General features: G+C 37.8%; 1 protein-coding gene across 1 annotated transcript; it reads right to left on the bottom strand.

Annotated features, from left to right (window-relative positions):
• Positions 1-2,784: 2,784 nt before the first annotated feature.
• On the bottom strand, positions 2,785-23,255 carry ASIC5 (acid sensing ion channel subunit family member 5). The gene is made up of 10 exons (XM_006275777.3): positions 23,216-23,255; positions 19,778-20,084; positions 15,987-16,218; positions 14,900-15,022; positions 14,176-14,325; positions 12,234-12,381; positions 11,421-11,477; positions 6,260-6,428; positions 3,902-3,993; positions 2,785-3,465 (listed from the first exon to the last, which is right to left on the bottom strand). The coding sequence occupies exons 1-10, from the start codon at positions 23,253-23,255 to the stop codon at positions 3,278-3,280; spliced, it is 1,506 nt and encodes a 501-aa protein (XP_006275839.1). The 3' UTR covers positions 2,785-3,277.
• Positions 23,256-24,459: the final 1,204 nt, after the last annotated feature.

Here is a 24,459-nt window from a genome sequence, read left to right as displayed (position 1 = left end):
ATCAAGTTCTTTCCTTAATCAGAAAGCAGGACTGTGTTGACAATATCTGTTATATTTCAGTTTTTCCAGGGCTCAGAATGGAGGTACAAAAGTGCTATGTCTGTGGCTACCCATTAATGGAATTCTTTTAATTCATAACTAAAATTTTAGGGGACAACTTGTTGACACACATCCACTACTTTCATTGTAAAAAGTAGTAGAGTTGGAATGTTGTTGCAGCCTGATGATCCAGGAAATGTGTGAGAAGCAAGGTTGGTTTTTTTTTCCTTTTATTGAACCAATTGAGTAATTGGGCGAGATGTTAGACAAGACCTGAAGCAGTTTGGACCCAAAAGCTGGCCTGACATTTCTTCCAAGTATACAATTGGTTTAATAAAAGAAATCACCTGAAAAACCCACTTTGCTTCTTGCATATTTCCTTGATCATTAGGGCTACAACAGCAATGCAGAAAATATGCAACAAGCAAAATGGACTTTTTTTATCCTTTATTGGATTAAGACCTTGTGGGAGGCAGGTTAATAATAGTTTTCAGGTTCCAATTGGAGGATCCAAGTAGTGGATCAGAATTTGCCAGTCATGGAGCACTGTCTTGCTCTACCTGGCTACATGGATGAAGAGTCACATTCACCAGATTTATATTTTACAAAACAAGTAGAAGAATGCCCTCTGTAGACTGTGGGCTTACACTTCTGACTACTGAAATTATAACAGGGCAGTGGTGATCCATGGGGAGCGGTGTCTGCAGTGCTGACAGCAGTGGTGGCTATTTTTGCACTCCCACCACACAAGGGTAGTGCTCGGGGCTGCCTTCTCAATTATGGTACTGCTGGTAGTGATCATAAATCAGTTCAGTAGAGGCAATTGTTTCTTCATAGTTGATATTACAGTCATTATTACATCATTAACCTGTTTTGGGGTTGTTGGTTTTTTTTAAATAACAAGGCTGTTTGGCTTGTAAAATGCAGTTTTACTCTGCAATTTAAGAATATCAAGAAAACAGGTCAAACTAATTTTGTGTAACAGAATGCTTAAAAAAACAAACAACCCCCTGCCCTGATCTGAAATAGTGACAGTCCAACATTTAGTTTTTATCTCTCTCTACTTTCAAAAAGGCTTGTTGTTATTTCTTCTAAAATAACAGCACTGACTGGCTTTCTTGCATGCATACCAGCCTCTGGCCTCTTTACTGTTCATTCCATCCAGGAAGAGCACACACCAACTGCAGAGGCTTCCTCAACCTGATGAAGGGTTTTTAAACCTGAAAGCTTGCTAAGAACATTTTTTTCCAACTATTTAGTTGGTCTAATAAAAGATGTCAGATTTACCCAAATAACCTTGTCTGCCTGTGACCTGGTCACACATTCAGTCAAATAAGGGCATGGTAAAAAGAGGAATAAGCCAGGAAGTTATTCCATAAAAAAACATGGAATAACTTTGTGGCTGATTCCTACCACATGATTAATTGAATGTGTGGCCAAGGGTGCCCCTGTGGTTGACATGGCAAGAAGCATGTTTGCATGGATCCCACATCAGATTCCATCACGCCTTTACCTGCATATCTAGAGTGGTCCTTGGAGACCAAATTCAGTAGCTTCAGTGAAGCTTCCTGGCTGTACATGGGGGCAAAATGAGCCCTGGAGTGTTCAAATATGTCTAAAGTTCTGGTCACTATCAGAATAGGCCTTTTTCAATGAATATGGAAGTGTTAAGATTGTGTTCAGAATACTGTATGATCTGTGACTGTATTTCACTGTCTATTTACTTTACCCTCTTAATTTCTGTAAATTTTAAATAGTTAAGGTTTTAAAAATAGTAAACATAACAGCTAAAATGAAAGTCTTTTGTTTTTTCCTCTCCATTTACACTATGCTTCCATTTAAACTTCTCTACTTCTTTCTAACTTCTATCTCATTTAACTAATTTTTTAAGTGATTGGGAGTGCTTAATATGTATAATATGAAAACTGGGTTTTGAACCCCTCAAAATTACCAGTTGTTAGGACTTGCTATAACTCCAACTCACTGGAGTTGACTCAATTTCATAATTTTGAAAGCTTCAAGATGGCTTTAAAGATGTTTTATTGTTTCCAGAGATGATAAACTTAGCCAATAGAATAAATTTACAGCATGAGAGAGAGGTAATAAACTTACATTGAGTAACCTTTATAGTAGTTTAATTATAAAACTGTGAAATGCATTGAAAAAAAAAAAGTCATGTTCACTATGTAAGGAGACCAAGAATGTGAATTTGGGCTATACTTTGCCACCTGCATATGATATTTGCCGTTGTTGTTTGCCCTTACATGTTCATTTTTTCATGCACTGGGTGACTTAGGTTTTCTTTATTTTTTTATTCAGGGCTAATTCATCACTAATCTGAAGTATATGCTATATAAGGCATGTTCCTGATAGCAGCATGATCCCTTGCAAAACATCCATTAATTTCAAGGCCATGTTTGGCTTTAACAGCAACAAATACTTTATGGTCAGTTGTGATGCCCCTGGTCAACAGTGTGTCAGTGCTTCTGTACTGTGTGTTAAGAAGAATGTGCACAATGGAGAGTGTCTGACACTGGGAAGCTGAAAATCTCTGAGGGACCATTGTAATTTAATTCTGATTGCTTAAACTCCAAGGGTTCCTATACAAGTGCACGGAGCGTGCTCTAACACACTGGAAATCTGATTAATTGATTAATTGAGTCTGCTGGAGCACAGAAATTGACGCGCCCCTTCAGGCTTCCATGTTATGTGTATCAGCATCACTGCGCATCTCTGTGCTAAAGAAATGGCAGTGGGGCCCTTTGAAATAAAACACGTTCAATGAGCTTTAGTTCAAAGTGCCCCACCGCCCTTTTTTAGTGAGGGGATGCACAGTGACACTGATACATGCGATGCGCGGGTGCATTTAATTAGCATAGCTCTCTAATTAAAGCACCCAGTGCTGCGCCCCACAACACATGTAATAATATCCTGTGTCTCTATACCAGTTCATACAGACAGTACTGCAATGTGCCATTTACATCAATTGCGTAACCACTAAAAATATATATTAATTCTTTAAAATGCATTTTGGGGTAGGTAAAATTTACATATGTCATTATAAGAGAAGGAAATAGAGACTTTCTAATGACCATTTTTTCCAAAATATGTTGCGTATAAATAATAAAATTCAAGGAGTGAATAGTCACAATTCAGGCTAAATACCAAAAGTCCTTTAGTATCTTAAAAACAAAGGCAATTTACAGAGGGGCATGTTAGGTTGTCAAAAGTAAAGCTTTCAACATTCTTGTATTCCCTTCTTAGCTATCTGGTTCTGAGTTGGGATGCTCCATTGGGGTATTTCTGGTGCTTTCAGTAGAAGAAAGATGCACATCCAACAGAAGTTAGTGAAAATATACTCAACGAGTTCTATGATTGTAATCATACTGGCACCACAAAATAATCCAAGTTGGCCACCAACTTCAGCTGTAACAAGGAAATAAACATATGTCAGCCAAGCATTTGGTTTAGTCTAGGAAGCCAACCACCCATTGTTGGGTTCAAGTGTTAAATATGTGTAATGCACATAATCTGACATTCTAAGGGAAAACATTAAATCCATTAAAAAAATCTTCACAAGAAAAGATTAATATAGTTCTTAAACAGAATGAAATAAGCAACCCAACATAGCCACTGTGTAGTATTTATCTAAAGTAAGAAGTGTTTAGTGAGGAGTAGTAATTCATTAGATATTGTATATGTATAAATCACTGCAGTATAGTCTGTCTAGAAAGTGAGTTCTGGGACCAAAAGTAACTGCTGATGGTGGAATAATTAGGCAATTAGAAACTTGTCCAGACTGTGGCTGGAAAATGAACAGTTTTGTTCTGGTTTAATTAAAAATTAATCTGTGACCACTCACCAAGCAACTCGGATACAGTCAGGGCCTTCTGCTGCTGTGTCATTTTGTAGTTCAGATCTTGATAGTTAATGTCAATATGTACAAGATTCTGCCTAATGAAAAAATACATACAATATAAATCGGGCCTGCCACTCTTCTATCATTGGTTTTAGTTAGAAATTCATGCTGGAAAAATGGCAATAGGATGCTGATGGTCATGCTCAAAGAGAGATAGGATAAAAGTGTGATTTACTAGCAGTGAAGTCTACTAGAGTGTAAATTCATAATGGTTCATTACAGGGTCAGATCTTAGTGTTAGTAAAAACAAGTTAGGATAGGCAGGGTTACCTATATGTGTTTGTTTGCTAGTTAAGACTTCAGCAGTTGCATTACATTTTAGCAATTTCTTTGTTTAAAAAATGTGTGGAATGGCAGACTAGATATAATTTTAAAACAATCATATATACTGAAATATTTGTAGTGAGACCACATTATGGGACCTTATTTCCACACCCTTGGAAAAGTAGGAGGCTTAAAGTAGAAATACCAGTGATCCTTAACTATAGCAGCAAGAGGAGCTGAACATCACCATGTGGTGCATGGTTGAATCATTATGCATCCTCAGTACCTCTCTGCATATTTAGAACCATTGTGAATTTCACTGGCCAGATGAGGCCTAATCCTGCAGATTTTTTTTCTTTAATATATTTAACCTTATCTTCTGCCAGTAATCCCATTGGCTTCAATGGATTTATTCCCAGTGTGTAAAACTAAGCACATATTTGTGTAAGTCTTTGTAGACTGGGGACATGAAGCACCGCTTAGTGCAAATCTGACCCTCTGGTACTACTGTTAGACAGAGAGAGTCCACACATATACTATATGGAGTTCTTGGAAAGCTATGCAGAATATAAAAGCTCTTTCCATAAATTTTGGGGATGAGAACACAGAAAAGAATAGAAAAGAATTCCACTTTTCATTCAACAAAAGAATGTGTTAAAACCCAAATATGGTCATGATTATAATTTTTGTGGAAAGCCCAAACTACAGGCTCTTGGTATAATAGCACAATGCAACTCATGCACTCATTTATGAAAATAAAGTATTTTCTGTCCCCAACTTTTTATATTTCAGTTTTGTTAGTGATTGTTTTAATCTGCATGTTACATCTCGTAAGTGGACGTAACCATTAGAGATATTTGGTAAATGGATGTAACCATTCATTAGAGATATGATGGATCCTATTAATATTATCAAGGTGCTTCTGTTGTAATTTGCTAGAATAAAGAAGTAAATAGCTAACTTTACCCTTTTTACATCTTCAGAAATCAATATATCCCCAGATTTGGTAATTTATTATATGTACTCATTAATATATTTGCTTGATTCCTATTGGCTAAAGACTTGGTAACAGAAGAATTTTATGTATTTTTGCCTGCTTAATTGAGTAATTACTGAGCTGTGTGATGTTTACAAATAATAAAACAATTGACAAAGTGAAATAAATAATAATGTTGTCCTAGAATTCTCAGGGGCACCAAATTATTAAAATGTTTAAAAAAAAAATAATAAACTGGATTTGCATAATGCTTGTGTGGTCTGTGTCTACTTAAAAACACATTTAAGCATTTATAGAGCTATAGTTTGAAGAGGAAAATAGTTCAACATTTTCAAAAACTTCAGTGATTCACATATTTTGAAGTCCAATTGTTGAAACCAGTTTTTATGAGCATATTTTAATTTTGTGCACATAACTACACTTACATGATTTCTTGTTGTGTTTACAGATGTAAACACAGATGTATAGGCTGGTTTAAGACCTTTTTGCTAGACTGACCTGACTTTTTCCAGGTGTTACTTTCTGCAAATCATTGTCATCTTTTGGATTTGTGCAAGATAACTCTTCCAAAATGCTTCTAATCTCTTCCCCTTAAGAAAATAAATGCATCCTTTGCAGAGTAGATTTGTACAATTAATTATCTTCAGCCACAACAGGACTAAGATTTAAGTATTGTAACTGGAAATTTTCTCTTAATAGTTCGGGACTGGTTTCACATCCATTGCACTTCTCTTTATGGCTATATGGAAAAAGGCTTTCAAATTACATAGTAGTATGAGGGTGGAAGGAGGACAATGTGCTTCCTAGTAGTACCCATATAGCAAAAGATGTAAATTAATAAAATATTGTTTCTCTACCAGTTCCTTTTGTAAAAATATCCCACACTTATTGCAGATTGTGTTCTTATATGCAAAGTAAAATCTTATCTTACTGAAATGTATTCATATTAAAGTTAGACACAGTAAATTAAATAATAAAGATGACACCCGTAAGTCATCCAAGGTTTTCTGATAACATACAATAAATATAAATAAGATTACCTGATGTAATCTGGACTTTTCTTCAGTTTGGTAGAAAGGAATTTTAAGGCTTTTTCACTTGCAAAACTTGAGTAGGTGACTGTGGAAGGATAATCTGTTTCTTCACAAGGGACAGGGCAAGTGGAATTGTGGGTGCCTACTGTACACAATCCCAGTATATCTATGTTATCTGAAATTTTAAGCAAATGAATCAGTATGAGAACCATATCATTTATCATCTCTCTCTTTCATTCAAAGGGAATTTCAGAAATGATGATAATAATGATCTTGCATGTGGCTTTTCACCTGAGGGTCTCAGAGTATCTTACAAAGAGGAATTAATGTCACTCTTATTTCATAGAAATAGAAATGAGCCACCCAAAGCTGAAGGGCCAGCTTTTTCAACTTCTCAAGACAAAGCAGAATATTAGCAGTGGGACTGTTAATGAAACTCATGCCTTTTGATTCTGGGAGTTATCCTACCACTTTTCTGGATTTGCATCAGTGTTCTAGGTTTGACAGTTCAGTGTATGTGTCATATTTTTGTCCATGGATGAAATCTGTTCTTGACTCTTGGATGCTTTCTTGCTTGTTCCACTAGTATTACAAGTCACAGATATTTGCATCGATATGATCATTGTGGCACTCAGTAAAATCCCATTGATAGGGTAGTAAATGTTATAACAAATAAGTTTATAGAAACGCAATCATAATTCATGTAGACAGGATTTTTAAAAGTTTTCCTTTGTTCAACAGTCTACTGTGTTCCCCTTAAATATTTTATTAGGAAGGACTCTTATTAACTATGAGGGTAGTTAAACACTGGAACAGATCACTTATACAGGTTGTAAGATTTTGCTCCTACACATAGGTGCACCTACACAAAATGTTTACTATGGAACTGCCTAATTAGCTCCACAGTAAAATTTCTGCATCTACAGATGCGGCCCTATTAGGTCTCAGGAAACTAATAAATACTGCTGTAGGTTAATACTTGTAAATACAAGTACTATCTTTTGTGCCCAGCAATGCACATGTAGATGTTGATGAGGCTCGGTGGGGCACTAGGGTAGTTCAGTGAAGGGCTGCCTGCTGACTAGCCCTGCACTAGAGCACACTCCTGCCCCAGTCTGTCCCTTCACAAGACATTGAGCCAGGTTTGAGCAGCCCCAGGCTGGCAGGCTGACCCCTTGGACCTGATGCCAGCTGGGACTGCTCTGACTCAGCAAAATGTGCTGTGCTTCTGCATGCACATGTAAACACAGTGCCTGGGAGCAATAAACTCCAGTGCAATATGCATCGGAGTTTATTGTTTCGCATTAATAGCATGTGTAGATGTGCTCCTGGGAGTTTTTATGAGTGGTTGAGACAAAAACTTGGATGAGACCGTTTAGATGGGGATGATCCTGCTTTAAGCAGGGAGTTGGACGAGGTGACTTCTTGACGTCACTTCCAGCCTTATATTTGTATGATTCACATAAAATGCACAGAGGAACTCATTCCTTTCCCTTTCAAGATTAATGTCCTAAACGCATCTTTGGGACACACAGGGTGCATCTACACGTGCCCATTTGCTGTGTAGTAACCAAAATGACTGTGCAGAACAGGTGCACATCTACACGTGCATGTCTGTACTGCACAGAAAATATAGCGACTTATGCTGACTTTAGTGTAAATTTGATACCTGCATCATGCAGGTATCAAACTTGCACCTGATTAGTTACTGCCCAGTAACGCACATGTAGACACCTTACTGCACAGTAACACTGTGTGGACTGACTTGGGACTAACATTAATGAGCTTTAATGCCTGCATGTGTAGACACCAGCCTATTCCTGCTTACTGCACAGTAAATTTAAGCCGGTGTAAATTGCATACATAGGCATACTTATTGTCTCCTCTTCCTCGCTCACATTTCCCTAAAATTTGAACTTGTGTGACAAACTTCTAACTATGGCAATTTATGCAGACTTGGGCGTAAATTTGCTACTTGAATCATGCAGATAGCAAATTTACACTGAGTAGTTACTGCGCAGTAAGGCATGTGTAAACTCCTAACTGCGCAGTAACCTTGTTTGTGTGGAATGACTTGAGACTAACTTTAGTTTCAAGTCAATCCATACACAGCGTTACTGCACTGTAATGCCTGCATGTGTAGACGCCAACATAAAAGTCACTTACTGCACAGTAAGCTACTGCTCTGTAAATGCATGTGTAGACACACCCAGTAGATATTTGTGGGGAAATATTTCACACCCAGTAGATATTTGGGGGGAAGTTTGTCACATAAGTTCAAATTTTTTTCTACAAAAGTGGAAAACTTTAATGGGGCTAGAGAGTTCTCTATCTTCCTTCTACCCCATATTTGATGGTTAGGGCACTCTACAGGGAGGTGAGAACTGTGGGATTGAATCCTCTCAGGCAGAGAAGGAAATTGAGCATTGGTACCCTATGTCCTGAGTACTCTGGTCACTACCTTAACATATAAAGGAAACTGATATCATGGTTTCAGTATCCTATATTTTAAAATAAATATGTGAAGTCTGCTTTTTGTTTCTTAATTTGTCTTTTCTTTTGAAACTGTGTAGGTGTTTCCCTTCAGGAGAGGGTTCTAAAATGTGAATCCCACATAGAGGGAGGTGCTTCTCTGAAAGGTACCTAAGCCTCCCAAAAGGGTGGGATTTAATGATGCCCTGTCCTCTCCCTGATAAGCCTGCTGATTGTTTTGGGTTCTGTTCAGAAGTACCAAACCCTCTGCATATATTGTATAAGAATTCCAGGTACCAATACCTACCTCAGGGTTCTGTATTCTGTCCTGGAATGTTAGCATCTCGAAGTTTGCCATGTTAGATGTCTGCTTAGCACTGAAATGCATTAGACATTTTTGGATCTAGTCACAAAGTATAACAGGGTTTAACTCCTCCTCCCCCAACAGACTTTCTTTGAAGGTAGTTGAAATACTTCCCCCCATATATCTACTGGGTGTGTCTACATATGCATTTACTGAGCAGTAGCTTACTGTGCAGTAAGTGACTTTCATGTTGGCGTCTACACATGCAGGCATTACAGTGCAGTAACGCTGTGTATGGATAGACTTGAAATTAAAGTTAGTCTCAAGTCATTCCACACAAACAAGGTTACTGTGCAGTAAGGAGTTTACACATGCCTTACTGCGCAGTAACTACTCAGTGTAAATTTGCTATCTGCATGATTCAGGTAGCAAATTTACTCCCAAGTCTGAATAAATTGCCATAGTTAGAAGTTTGCCGCTTAAGTTACTGCACAGTAACGGTGCACGTGTAGATGCACCCACTGAATAATATACCTACCCTTGAGAGTTGAGTAATATCTCAACTCTCAAAGGACAAGGATATGAACCTTATGGAACTAATCACTGCCTAAGACTCATGACAAAACTAATTCTATATTTCATTTGAACACTGCACACATTTGAGACCAGGAAGCCCAAAGTTAATCTAATTGACTTTTTCTTACACCTACATTCTTTTGGAAAACAGCTTTAAAAATTCTGAACTGAATTTATAGAGTTGAAGAGAAATGATTCATCAACTCATGATTTAAAATGAAGGCCTCCTCCACACGGTACAGGCATTACATAATTGATTCATTGTGCTCTTACCTTGGGACCAGCTACACCTGCAAAGTCACAATCATGCCATAAAAAGTTCCAAACCAGCTATAAAGTTTGACCTTAAAAACGTGGAATAACTTTATAGCTGGTTGCTATCTAACTTCAATTTGCACATGTAGCAGGGTCTCCCCTACAGCTGGGAGCCCCATCACCTGATAGAGCTCCCAGCCACAGAAGTGCCTGATACCCAGCTGGGGTTGGGAGTCTGACAACTGAGGGGATTGTTAGCCCCAGCAGCTGCCAACTCTGGGTCCCAGCACCACAGGGACCCAGAGTCCTGCAACTGCAGATGTTGGGTGCTAGGATCCAGCTAGATCTCAGAAGCCAGGGGACACAGCATAGGAGGAAGTGTAATTTTGTGGATTGCACATTAGATCTCATTACATCTGTAGCTGCATGTATAGAGGGCCACAAAGTCAGTAGGATGATTCATTTTATAAGTGTGGCTAACATTTTTTAAATCACCTGTATATTGATCATTTGCACATAGAAATGAATTGCTTTTATAAAATTTCACAAATATAGAACCAAAGAGAAACAAGATTCCATTTACAGGCTGGTGTTTAGTGAAGGAATAAGGAATGGGCTAACTCTGTAATGTATTTATACTTCCTCTTATGAATATTCCTAGAAGGATTAAAACAGTATTTGTTATTTTTTTCCAGGCCTATTAATTGAAAGTAGCAGTTGCTATTAATAATCAAAAAGGCAAAGCTTATGTGCAGGTAAGAGTAGTCATATTGAACCCTAATCTGACTATATAAGGGCTTATATACATGTGGCTTGTCTATATGGGTGACATGCAGTATAATTTACTTGAATCTGCTGTAGAATATTCTAGAAAAAAGATGAGAGGTAAAACTACATTCTAAGTTACAGCAGTATAAAAGTGAGTCCAGAGCTCTGCCAGGGTATTTGTTTGCTATAGGCAAATCTGCGCTTCTGCCTCTTAGTTGTGAGGTGCAATGATAGTGTCTACTGCCAGTGGATACCCTGCAATATCTGGTCATCGGTAAGCCCTGGTGTAAATCGCATCAGTGTAGTTGTGTGTCTAGACCTTAGAAAGAGTGCAGAACCTGTGGAAGTGAAAAGGTTTTCTTTCCTGCCTCAAGGCCATTTTGAGGAATCATCTGTTGGAATAGGATGCTTTGTTCTACAAAAAGCATGTAAAGTTTGTAAAAATAACATCTAAATATACCATCATTGTGTAGTTACCCATGAAAAATGTATTAAAATGCAGTTGCTGGAAACATAACAGTAATGTACAAGACCCATGAAAGCTTCCCACAAATAGAAAGTTACAACTGACTACCTTATTTGCATTTTCCAAATGCACAGGGATTCATGGAAATAGTATAACTAAATGAACATGGATATGATAAGAACTGAAAATGTTAAAATCGTAAGTTGTAATTAATAACTAGATCAGTCTTGAATTCTAGCTACTTTTTGGCATTTGGTTGGAGTCCTCTGATTTACTTAAATGAAGTTAAAGAATAGAAAGGTATTAATAAGTCAGTAGTTACTTACATAATGCAGGAGAAACACATTTGTAAGATTTTAGTAGGTCACATTCTGTTCCATTTCCTTTAAAAGCAAAATAACAATTAATCAGGTAATCTATTCCTGTATTCAGCTATTTCATAAAAGTGAAAATTCTGCTCTTGGGGTACTAGTACAAGTAAAATGTAATAATTGAAATCTACAGACTTTTCCACATTTCACTGGTGCACCTGAGAGCACATATTGCTCAATATTGTATTATTACTAATACTACATGACTTAATATAATAAAGTACAGTTGAATAAATCTTGGAAAATAAGAGTAAAATACGTTAGTTGTGTCTCTACATCTGTTCTGTTTTCTGGGCACATACCCTGTTTTTTGTGGATCCTTTTTAAGGTACCTAGCTTCTCGTGAATTGAACTTGAGCTCCTAACTCAGGGCTGTAGGAGCTAGTTGCCTAAAAGTTGAGCAGTGAAGAATGCACATAATGACAGAAAAGACATTTTATGGTTTTAGCTCAAAGTTCTTCTGGGGTCAAGTTTAAGATGACCAATTTCATGCACTCTGATATAGACTTGGATGTTCATTTGGGGTTCAGATGACAACATTAAGAAATGCTGACCAGATGGTTAGGGCTAATCAAATATTTTGAATATTTCACTGAAAGGTCAAAGTTTGACGAGAATAATTTAAAATTTTCAATTAAGTCTAGTTGTGCCAAGGACTTTCAGAGAATGATATAGCTTTCTAAGTGAAAGTAAAAGTTTGAAGTCCATGTTTGTTTGAAGATCCATGAATCACTTTGTACCACATGTGTAACGTTGCCCAAGAAGTACCTGGAAGCATGAATGGCAAACATCCACACCAGTCCTGTATGTAATGGGCCTTGCATTCCTGTACACATCCATAGGTACTGTAGATATTGTGATACTGAAGTTTGATATTAGGATTGCACTCTCCCCAAGGGTATTCTTGGATAACTGTCTTGAATAGAAAATAGTAAAGTAGAATGCTTTAATACTATTTTAAATGCAAAGTTTGTTAATAAAACACTATGTTCAATTTATACTAAAATGTTAACTGAATTAAAGTTGAATTGCTATGAGTTAAATCTGAGGTTAATAACAAAAAGTGTATGTATGTTTAGTATCTGTTCTCTTGGGTCTTGATTCTCTTGTACAACCTGACAATGTAGACAGCCCTACAGAATTGGATTTCAATAGGGCTGTACAAAGAAACTAGGGGCCTTTCTACATGCCACATTTTTTGTCCTTTCTTGCACTGCAACCGCGTGACTGTTTGCATGAGTGGGTTTTCCACACACTTTAAAAGTTTTTCTGGTGCATTAAACTAAAAATCCTTGTAGTTGAGTTTGGCTCACCGGGAGTGTCGCATCCATGGATTCATTGCATGCACACACAAAGGCACTCAAAGACATGTAATGAGCCACTCTGTCCACCAAATGGCTCTGTGACTTCTTTGTAGTTCACCCCTTTAAATTGCTTTTGTTTTCAAATTGCTTCCATTTTTTTTTCTTGTGTGGTTTGCCATCTCCCTGCTTCCACAGCTGTGTGGTAGGGCACAGGCATGGGGTGGGTGGAGGACCCTGGACCGGGGGTGCAGTGCTGGACCATCTGCTCTCCTGCGGTGCTGACCGGGGATCAGGCTTAATTCATTTGAAAACCTAGTGTGTGCAAACACAGATGCAATGCTCCAAAGCTTAATTCATTTGAAAACCTAATGCGTGCAAACACAGATGCAATGCTCCAAAGCTTAATTCATTTGAAAACCTAGTGCGTGCAAACACAGATGCAATGCTCCAAAGCTTAATTCATTTGAAAACCTAGTGCGTGCAAACACAGATGCGATGCTTCAAAAGTTTAAATTTTATAAACCTAATTAACTTAATGAGGATTAAAACCTATGGTGTGTACACAGGTAATTGATTTCACAGGTAATTGATTTCATGTTGCAGAAATCCCCTCTAGAGACAGAGTTCTAGGGAAGTGTTTCTGAAACATTTCAGAAACTTGATATTCCAAGGTCAGATCCTATGTTCTGTGGCAAGGGAATGGTCCAGCTTTAGTTTTTGGTTATTTTGCCTCTGGATGAAGAAAGAACATAAATCATTTATCTGGTATGGGGCAGGGTGTATGTATGTGTGTGGGTGCATCTGTTTGTGCATGTATGTGCATACCAAGGACCAGAGAGCAGGGTGCCAAGAGCTTGCCTCTTTGTATGGGGGCTGCTGTGGCAGTGTAGGCTGCTGCTCCAGTAGTACAAAACTGCCTGAACACAGGCCACTGGTGTGGTGACATGGGCTCCCTGTGGCCTGCCATTTGGCACTTCCCCTTCCACATTCCCAATCATGAATCCTTCAGACTGGCATCCTTAGTTATGCTACTGCAAATTATACCCAATTATAAGGAAGGAATAAAGATTTACAGTGCATCAGCTAATCTATGGTGACTGTTTTGCATGTCTTCTATATATTGTGGTAGCTGGAAGCTACCTACTCTGGAATAAAAGAACTGCTTGAGTTGCCTTGGTTTGGCTTCCACTTATTGCCAGGTGGAATATATGCACAAAACAGCTCAGATGTGATAAGTTCCCTACGTTCTAATACAGTATGATTTGGACTCTGGAAAAAAATTATTGTGGAAATCATTGAAGCATAATTCATACCAAACTTTTAAAATGTCTGTTGTAATTTTTCAGAGTAAAAATGTACTTTAAATTTCAGAGAGAGACTGATACTTCATCACACAAATAGCTTACCTTTAGTTGGCGGATTGCAACGTGGGCATGCATGCCTACTGGTGTGGACAGGCCCAAGCCATCAAACCGTGGAGGTTCTTTAGGTGAATGGATAACGTAAATTATACCAGCATCAATAAAACCCAGGGAAGGGTCATCAGTGAAGAGTGCCTGATACAAAACAAATTCCTTAGAAAAGCAGTGTCACGATGTGGTTTTTACATTATGACATTTAGCTTTATTTCAAGTCAAAAAAGCATTTTGCTTGAATTTAAACCTCATTTGGTGATGAGGTTTAAGCAGGTGACATATCTCCTCTGGCAATTAAAGAAAGGCAGAAAAACAAAGTAACTTCTATTTCCTTTGTTGCCTTAGGATCTAAAATCTTGGAGGGTCAGTTAAAACAGGGAATAAAATGGAGAACAACATGTTGAAGTTCAAATAGAGTTCTTTAGTTCAAAGACGACCATCACTTACTGATTTCATACAGTTACTGGTAAAAATAGCTTGGGAATTTACTGGGAAATATGGTGAATTTTCCATTCAAAACTTATTCAAATCAAGATTGGACATCTTTCTTAAAGATGTGCTATCCTTCAGGCAGTAATTTTGGTCTTAACCCAGCAATTAATTGATGAAATTGTTGCCCATGTTATGCAGGACAGAAAAATGCTTATAGTAGCCTTTTTCACCTTGAATATGTATTATATGAATATATAATGTAAGATTATTATCATATCTATACCTGTTTGATGTCAAAAATTAAACTTAGGCCTCTTCCAGAGACACTCACTCTTCTCTTTGCTGGAAGATCAATGTGGTTAAAAGTAAAGCAGTTTCCATACTCAGTGAAAACATGTTCGAAGTCCTATAACAATAAAAGTAGAAAACAAAAAGAAACCAGATAACTTCAATCTATTTTTGGGATTATGGAATGCTTTAGGGCCTAGATTGCCTAAATTATCTGTTGTTGATGTATATTTATGACTATAGTAGGTGAACACACAAATCACTGGTGGAATAGTCCTACAGAATTTAATCAAGAATGAAATCCTTTCTATGGAAACAAATGTATGGAACTCACCAAAAGAAATAATTTAACTATCCACTAAATGATTTTGGTTGCTTAAAATAATTTTCTGTAAGGTCCTACTGTCTTCTTCCTTATTAAGTCCAGGACTTGAGGAAATTAGTGTTCACTTAGTAATATAATTTCTAGTAGGTGATACTTGTGAAGTAGTTTCTATCTGTTTCAAGGGAATGTATGAAGTTGTACTACAGTAGACCAGTATGGTGTACTACTTGCCCATTTGTTCAATGATTTTAAGGGTGTATTGTCACCAAAAATTTAACAGTCATTGGACATATCTACATGAAATGTTTACTGTGGAATTGCCTAATTAGCTTTGCAGTAAACATCTCTGCATCTACAGGTGCAGCCCTATTAGGCTGCAGGTAACTAATTAACCCTGCAGCAGGATAGTACTTGTAAATAAAAGTACTATCCTGCTGCAGAGGTTTTTTTGTACATAGCAATGCACGTGTAGATGCTGATGCGCTTGGCTGAAGCATGAGGGTGCTTCAATATGGGGGTGTCTGCTGGCTAGACTCACACTGAAGCACCCTTGTGCCCTAGCCAACCTCTCTGCAATACTTTGAGCCAGGTTGGAACACCCTTGGTTTGGCAGGCTGACCTCCGGACCATCTGCCAACAGGGCTTTTCCAACCTGGCTCAATATGCTGCAGTCCTAGGCGCGTGTGAAGATTCAGCCCTTATTTTTAAAGAGTTTTTAATTCCACTGTTACCATTACAATAAAGTAAAAACTATTACCTCTGGGTAACATGGCTTTCCAAAAAAATCACATTCTAATAAAGTACTGTTGTTGAGAAAAAATCCATTATTCTTTGTAAACTCTTTAATGCTGAAGTTTTGGTTTCCATTCAAGAAATCATTTAGGTCCTGAGATAGTTTGTCATCCAGAGCAAATGCACGAAGAACTCCAGATACAATGCTCCAGAGAAAATAAATGATGTTGAGGTTGGCTACTGCTTGGATTTGGAACCTGTAAGAAGGAAATAGAATTTAGAAGTGTAGTTTTGAACTCTTTGGGCAACTATAGAGACAATCTGCAGGTAGAGCAAGATGCACTTTTAGCAAATACACTTTTCGTTTTTATAAACACAGGTTTACTGTTGGCCTGGAAATGGGTACTTGAGTTAAAACAAGTGAAACCAAACTCTGCCCCTCTACTTCGTCCCACCCCTTTTTAAAACCACAGGCTGGCCATCTGAAGCAACCACTAAGTAGATCTGTTGGTAGAACTGACAGAAAGTTGTCAGTTGTCACAGGCAGATGTCAGGCTAGGAGGCATGATGGAAGGAACTGAACCAGAGAACCAGAGAATTCTAGTGCCATCACTTGGGCAGCCTGCCCCTTTGTCTATCTGCAGAAGTCTCTCAGCCAAAGGGGCTTACATAGCCGTGGGAACTGGAATTCAAACCATGTTGCTTATCCTTCCTCAGGAGCTCTGTGCCTGGTGATTGGTGGTAAAAGGTGGCATAAATCTAAGGTGAATCTAATGCCTATAAACACTTTGAAAATCTTCTAAAATGTGATTGGGATAAAGGTTTAACCGAAAATGCATTGTATATCACATGCTCTCATAAAATGGTAAAGGAACACCTAATAATGATGAAAATTAGGGATTTATTGAAGTGTTATGATGGATTTGAATTCAGTATGTTGAACAAAAACCAGTAAACTATTCCTATGTAATGTTGTCTTGGAATTGCCATTTTATGTCAATTTCTATATATCAAAATGTATCTTGGATGCCTAAAATATCAGAAGATCTGTATAAAGGTCCCCTTTTGCAATTCCACAATATTCTGTGACTACTTCTGTCCACATAGTTTTAACTATGCTTTTGAAAACAACCATGTGCATGGTTGGCTTTGTTTCTCAAAAAGAAATGCTTCTTACTAAAAACAGAAATATATAAATTGACAGGAATAGATGGGTGTAGAAGCAAATTGTCATTTTATTGTGTCCGCTGCCACACTCTGAATAGTTGAGTGTTGACTACCCATAACATTCTGCTGTTTTAGCTACAATAATGTATTGCCTATCATAGCGAAATAGACTTCTATTATTGGCAGTGTATATTCTGTCACAGAGGTTTTCTTTGCGGGAAGGACTAAGGGCCAGGTATGTCCCATGGGTTTGGGGATCGCACCTGTGACTCATTCTACTGGTGAGAGATGGAGAGATCAAAACATATCTTTGTTGATAGTAAAATGTGGGCAAACTACACAGATTTCAAGACAGTTGCTATACTAATGAGCTTGCAGGTTCATTACACTACTTTAATATTTTTCAGCTGAATCTGAGTTAAATATAAAAAATTATACACACACACACCTGTGTGTGTATGGAGATATATATATGGAGATACGGATATAAATTTCACTTTAAACAATTCTAAAAGGTTTATGTTCAGATTGGAATCCTCAGGGGAGAGTTATTTAGACTTCCTAAAGAAAAGTATCTTGACATTCAGAAGTGTTGAATGAGTACCAATCTGTTGATGCCAATGGGAAAAGCAGGACCTCAGTAATTCTAAATAGAAGTAACCTGATTTTTAAGCTTCCAAATTCATATTTAGGTTCCTAAATTGAGCCTGTCGGGCTTGCAAATTTCAGTGCAGAAGTGTGTCTCTGAATTGACTGGAAAGGAATGTAACCAGATTGAGCACCCTTAAGCAAAATATATTGGTGGTTCTGTAGTTATACATGGTACTATATATCCTGCTGATCAAACAGTGTATTTTTTTGGTATGGTATGACTGATACAGGCATTAGAGATCCTAAAGCAGTTATAATACATGTCTGTTATCTCTGCTGAAATGAAGCACAAACAAAAATCTGATCCTTAATTTTTTTTTCAGGTAAATATTTTACATAGACTCATTGAAGAGCTCCTTTAAGACCAAGCTCTCATTATTTTATTTACTATATTTACTTGTGTACTACACGCAACTTTTTCTCAAAAATCAGTTCTCCCAAATTGGGGTACATGTCTTAAGCAGGGAGGCTGATTTTTCTTTGCTGGAATAGAAGTATGGAGAGAAGAAGTATGGAGAGACAGTGCTGAAGGATGGCTGCCAGATTGTCTAAGGTAGCAAGGAGTGGTAAGTCCAATATTACTCTTTTCATAGCTGCTTTCAAATTGGCAACAGTTTTTGGCTGAGCAGCCAAATGAACAGCTGAAAACTCTTTCCAATTTGAGAGCTGCTATGAAAAGGTTAACATTGGATGCCATCCCTCCTGCTTGCCATCCTGGAAAGAAACTGGCAGCACTGTCTCTTCATGGAAAAGCCAGCTTCAGACCATGACTCTGGAAAAAATAATTTCTACATTCTGCTTTCCAAAAACAAGGTACATATTTGATCTGCGGACATTATATGCAAGAAAAAAAATGGTATTTCTTTGATTTATATGCCTCCCTTCCCAGGAGAGGCTCAGGACTGCTTACAAGAGAACAGAATAACTTATAAAACAGAAAACAATGCTTATAGAACAGGAGAAAACATAAAACAGAAGCCCACTAAACAATAACCCAGCCTAGTTTCCTTTGCTAAATGCCTGCCCATGTAGAAAGGTCTTACAGTGCTTCCAAAAGATGTCCAGGCTTGGGCTCTGGTGGGTTCCAAGAGGGAAGGTGTTCCAGAATTGAGTAATGACAATGAGAACGTGTTACTCGGATTATTTTCTTCCAAAAGATTGTTCCTCTACTTGTATGATTAGATGATCAAGTTTTTTTCTCTCAGTGCAGTAAAATACTTAAAGTTTTGTTCAGGAGCTTCTGGTGTTTATTCATTTCCATTTAAAATCATGCAGCAAAATTCCTACCAAGCATGTTGAAAACTGACCATATGCAGTCAGTTTAGGATATGGACCAGAAGTGCAGCTGCCTGCTGTAACTGAGAACACATTTCAGGAAGTGTTCTGAGTTACAACGATCCCCCTGGACCATAGTTCATTGTTGGTTCTGGGGGAAGGGGAATCTAGCTACTGGCTAGGAGCCTGCAGCTGGTTTCCTGCAGCAACAGCCCCTCCTCTCTCCTAGCCTATCCCTCTTTCAGAATGGGAGGGGGGAAAGGGACGAGAAGGATCTCATTTTAGGGGTTCTCTAGCACTGGAGGGTGGGGTGGGTGATTTGGAGCCCCCCCCCAGCTTGGGGGGGGGGGGTTCCAATACACTCTTTCCACCTTCCAGTAGGAGCTGAAAAGCCAGCCCCCAGACTGAACTCAAGGCTGGGAGGCAGCACAGACAAAAGTTATATAAGTCACTATGTTTTGAAATGTCATCTGATCCCTCATGCAATGAGGGTTCAGATTTTCACCAGATCAACCGTTTTTTAAACTGTCTGCAACCATTAACTTGTTTGGTCATGGCTATAGACCACTTTCTGTGGCCAGATCTAGTGAAAATTGTCACCCTATTTGCACCCCTAATATTCCATCAATTTGAATAGATGTACTTCAGAATGACAATACATTTTTAACAAGAGACATTTAAATCTATTATTCCATATTTATGATGCACTAAAAAGTGTTTTACCTGTTCAAGTTACAAAAAGTCACAGCAGGGAATTCAATATTTTCCACATACTGAACTACCACTGAAGTTGTGGTTGGCCAACTCAAATAATAGATGAAGCGATTGTAGACTTGCCAAGTGACGATGGCAAGGGAGCCCATAACCACTAGCATCCATACCACCTTGCGTATCTTGCTCGGGGTTCGGACAATATTTTGCACCCCATGAAATGAAGTGGATGTAGCAAACTCATAGTTGTACTTCTTTTTTTCTTCCAAATATGGCAACATTTTCCTTTTTAAGTACAGGCTGGTCTTTTTCAATAATCCTTAATATTGGACAAAATGAAAGATTAGTGATATTGTTTTCTTGTGAACATTTTCAAATTTAATCATTTAAATGCTTCTTGTAACGTATGTTCTTCACGAAACCAAGTATGATGATCCTTTAGAGAGGATGCCAGCTCGGATAATTTCTCTTGGCCTAAAGAGTTCTCTCCTGCAGGTATTTTTTGACAGCTGAGAGAGCTGTGCACTAGCTTACTCAGAGCAGACAGAACTGTCTTAAAGGAAAAGATCAAAAGAAAGTGAGATCCCTATAAAGAGCAGAACCACAATAAACTTTATTCTTATAACAACATTACTATATCCCATTAAGATAAACCTTTAGTCTGGTTTGCTATGACAAAAGCTTGAATCTTGGGGCACCTAAATTATGAACCAAATCTGCAGGCCATTATGCATTTTCTAGGAGATGCTGAGCATCCAGTTTCAAGTAATTTTCTATTAACCATTCAGGACTAGGCCATTAGTCTTAAACATGAAAAAGAGCAGAGGGTTTTTTCCATAACTTCAGACTCGTTACTGAATGTTTCTGAACAAAACCCAGAAGGCTACAACCTCAAAGGTTTGATTCTAGGAGAATTATTGGGAATAGTCTGATTTCACATCTTTGGGTTTTTTTAATATCTAAAAATTATTTTTGTTAGATTTGAAATAATTTAAGAGTTACAGGGTTTATATATATATATACATACATAAATAAAGAATGAGAAATGGGATAGCAATCAGTGAGCAATTCTTTGAGCTTTAGGAGTGGTGCCTTCTCTCACAAAACATCCAAAGGAGGTCATTTTAACTACAACCATGTAAAACCAAGTCCTAACTGGATAAGCAGTTTAATAGAATGTCTCTATTGGCAAGGGTGAAATAGAGAGTAGGCTATCCTGCCACTCAAAATCCACAATAGTAGCAGTGCAAAGTAGCTTCACTTAGTACTCAGACTGAGAATTTGAGAATCAGTGATTTATCCACTTGGCACTTAAGGCTATTAAATGCCTCACTCCAAAATTGATTGTAATGAGAATTATGTTCATTACTCCTTACATCTAATATAGTCTCATAGGACACATCTACATGAGCTGCGTTAATGCTCATTAGGCTAATTTAATGTGCATTTTGGGCACACACCTACATGTGTGTGCCCTTAATGCACATTAAAAATGGCTAAATTAGGGTAATCATGCATCAATTTGATACCGGCAAATGCAGGTATCAAATTTAGGTCCAATTAGTTAAATCACATTACTGCACATGTAGACACGACCCAGCACTAACTTTAGTGGGGGGGGGGGGGGGTTTGCTACTGGGAAATCCGGTAGCACACAAACTGCACATGCCTGCATTTGAGGAGGCAGACTTCAGCTTACAAGTAGACAAGAATAAAGAGGAACAAGAAGGAGCTGTGGAGCCTTGCTTCTGCTAGCAACCAATGCTGGTCAACGGACCTGGCTAGTCAGAGTGTGCAAAGTGGGCCATATTCGATTCAGATTTGGATTTGGCCAGATTCAGGGGACAGTGAATCGATTAGTTGATTTGGTTCACTGTCCCGATTCAGTTCGGCCGAATCCGAATCTGAAGATTCAATGCTGATTTGGAGAATCAGTGATTTGGCCATACACACAGCTTTAAATGTTTTTTCTACATGCCTCAAAGTTCCAAGTGTGGCTCATGAACACTGAGATGGTAGGGCAGATGGAGCATCCCACTGGAGTGTTGGGGAGCTCCCCACGTGTTCGGCGGTGGACCTGAAAGTGGACCGGAAGTACTTCTGATCCATTTCCAGGTCTATCACTAAGCACATGGGAGCCCCAGCCCCCTGTACCCCTCCAGCTCAGCGATCAGCCGTGGGAGACCCCAGGTGCCCCCCCAGACATCAGGCACAAGAAGTCCTTCTCTAGGCATTTCATTGATACACATAAGTATATAAAGTATTTTATCAGTCACATAAAAGAAAAAACAAAATCATTATTGATCAGTTAATTGTTGACAGAGATTGAGGAGAAAAGGAATAAAGAAAAGAAGTCATTGATATAATCTGGATCATCTAGTAAACCAGGCACAATGAAAACAGAAGCCATGTTGATATGGCTAGCTATCAAGTCATCTAGGAAAAGTGAATCCAAAGTATACTGACAGGATGGAGAAACCATGGTAGGTAATTAGTTGAACATGAGTTTCCCAGTATGCTACTGTGGCTGAAAGGGTTAATATAATCTTTGGATGTATAAACAGGGGAATATTGTATAGGAAGAGGGAAGAAGTTTTTTATACAACTCCAAGTGGAATATTGTCTCTCTAATTTTGATGTTTATGCTGCCAGGAGCATGCTAAAAAAATCGAGAAGAATGCAGAAGATCCACAGATTGTTTATCTTATTGGAAAACATGGCTGATAGTGAGAACTCAAACTGATCAATCTATTTAGTTTATCAAACAAAATCTTAAAAACTGATTTGATTAGTCTGCAATTACTTACATGGGGAATATACATTTGATAATAGAAAACTCTTTAATATAGCAGTGAAATAAGGTCTGATGGCTGGAATTTAAATTTAAACAAATTCAGATGAGAAACAGGGTTCAAATTTTAATGATGAAGGTAATTAACCATTATAACAGCTCACCAAATGTCACAGTGTCACAATGACTTTTTCATTAACATACATTTTAAACAAAGATTTAATGCTTTTCTAGAATGTATGTTTTATTTCAGTCAGAATTACTGGACTTAAGCAGGAATTAATTCAAGGAAGTTCTATGGTCTGTGTTATGCATGAGATTATGTCACAATGCATCTCTTCTGGCCTTAGAAATCTATTCATTATTAAAGTCTATTTCATCACTCAGAAGAAAACAATTTAAAACAACATATGAAATAAAAGCAAGTTGTTCTCAGTATGTAAAAGAGCAATGGCTACAGGCAAACAATCCACTTGCACACATTAGGACTATAACTTTTACAATGCTTATTTTCTTTTCTCTTTCTTTACTACATATTAATTATTATTTGGAAATTTGCTCTGAAGTAAAGGAAAATTATTTTTCCCCTTTTGGGTGTAGAAATCCATTTTAAATTAGGTAAAACTACTAGGTAATGCATTATATTTATTATTACATACCTCCAACATCCAATCCACTACATTTCCCAAACGGGTTCATTTATGTTGTCCTTATTGGAGAAAGAAGGCACAAATACAAAGAGCTTCCTTTTTATTGTTGATCACTGTTCATTAATGGCGTTTATAGAAAATTAAAGGGGTGGGGATATTAGTTGACACACAACACTGGGCAATCTACCTGCCTGTGTTGCTATACTTCACTTTCTGAATAACATGTTCTGGGAAGTAGAAGAAAAGATTAGTTTTATGGCAGGATCAGATATCTAAGTTCAGCTATCTATTATGAGACATGTACCAGTAGAAAGGAAATCATATGTGCTGTAGCACATTCTGGCATGCAAATTAATCTATTTTTAAAATAATGAGTTATGATTAAGACCAGTTATTGTTCATTTGCAATGTTGCAGTAAAAATATTGTAGTCTTTAGGAACTGGGTAGTATTCCCATCAAGTGAGAACACTTTAGTGGTCCTTTCTCTGTGAATGGGTTCTACTAGGCCTAAACCAACAGGGCCCCAGGATTCCCTTGTATGCATACTGCTTTGTCGAAAAAAGTTGAGATTCAGTTTCCCTCGTGTGGAGGGCATGTGGGATTCTTGTGACACTTTCTATAGTAATAAACTCACAAACCTAAAATCACACTAATAACAGCGGGTGAAATTATAGAAAGACATGGGAGTGGGCTTGGTAGGAAGGGGAAACAGAATTCTAAAAATCTGATTAAATAAAAATGCAGGCAAACTAAGTGTTTTTTGAGTCCTATAGGACATCTCTAGATTTGGTTTTATAGTTGCATCATTTCTCCCTATTAATGGGTAAGGAAAAATAATTAAAGAAATCCTAAGTATTGCTTATAGAAGTATACTATTTCATGAAAGTTAACATGCCTGTACTTAACTTTAGGGGTATGCATAGGATACTCTTAGGATTAAGGGTAGGATTAATATCTTAATTCATGTTTAGGAAAGTATAGGACCCCGACTATGCCTCAACAATTTTTTTTTCGGTAACTACTTCACCCTCAGCCTGTCTACTCACAAATCAAGTTATAATGGCCACATTATGGAAGTTTCCATCATGACTATTTCTGAAACATAATTAGTGTCTGCATCTGCCATGTTTCCTACTTGGGGTCATAACTGGGTAGCTATCCCATTGTTTTTCATCAAGTGCACAGAGTTCCCAGAGGAGATGGACACAGCAGCATCAACAGTCTGATAAGCAATAAGTTTACACAAGAGGTT

Source organism: Alligator mississippiensis, chromosome 2 (assembly GCF_030867095.1).
Source record: "Alligator mississippiensis isolate rAllMis1 chromosome 2, rAllMis1, whole genome shotgun sequence".
Taxonomy (NCBI): Eukaryota; Metazoa; Chordata; order Crocodylia; family Alligatoridae; genus Alligator; species Alligator mississippiensis.
This window is presented reverse-complemented; position numbering and strand designations above follow the sequence as displayed.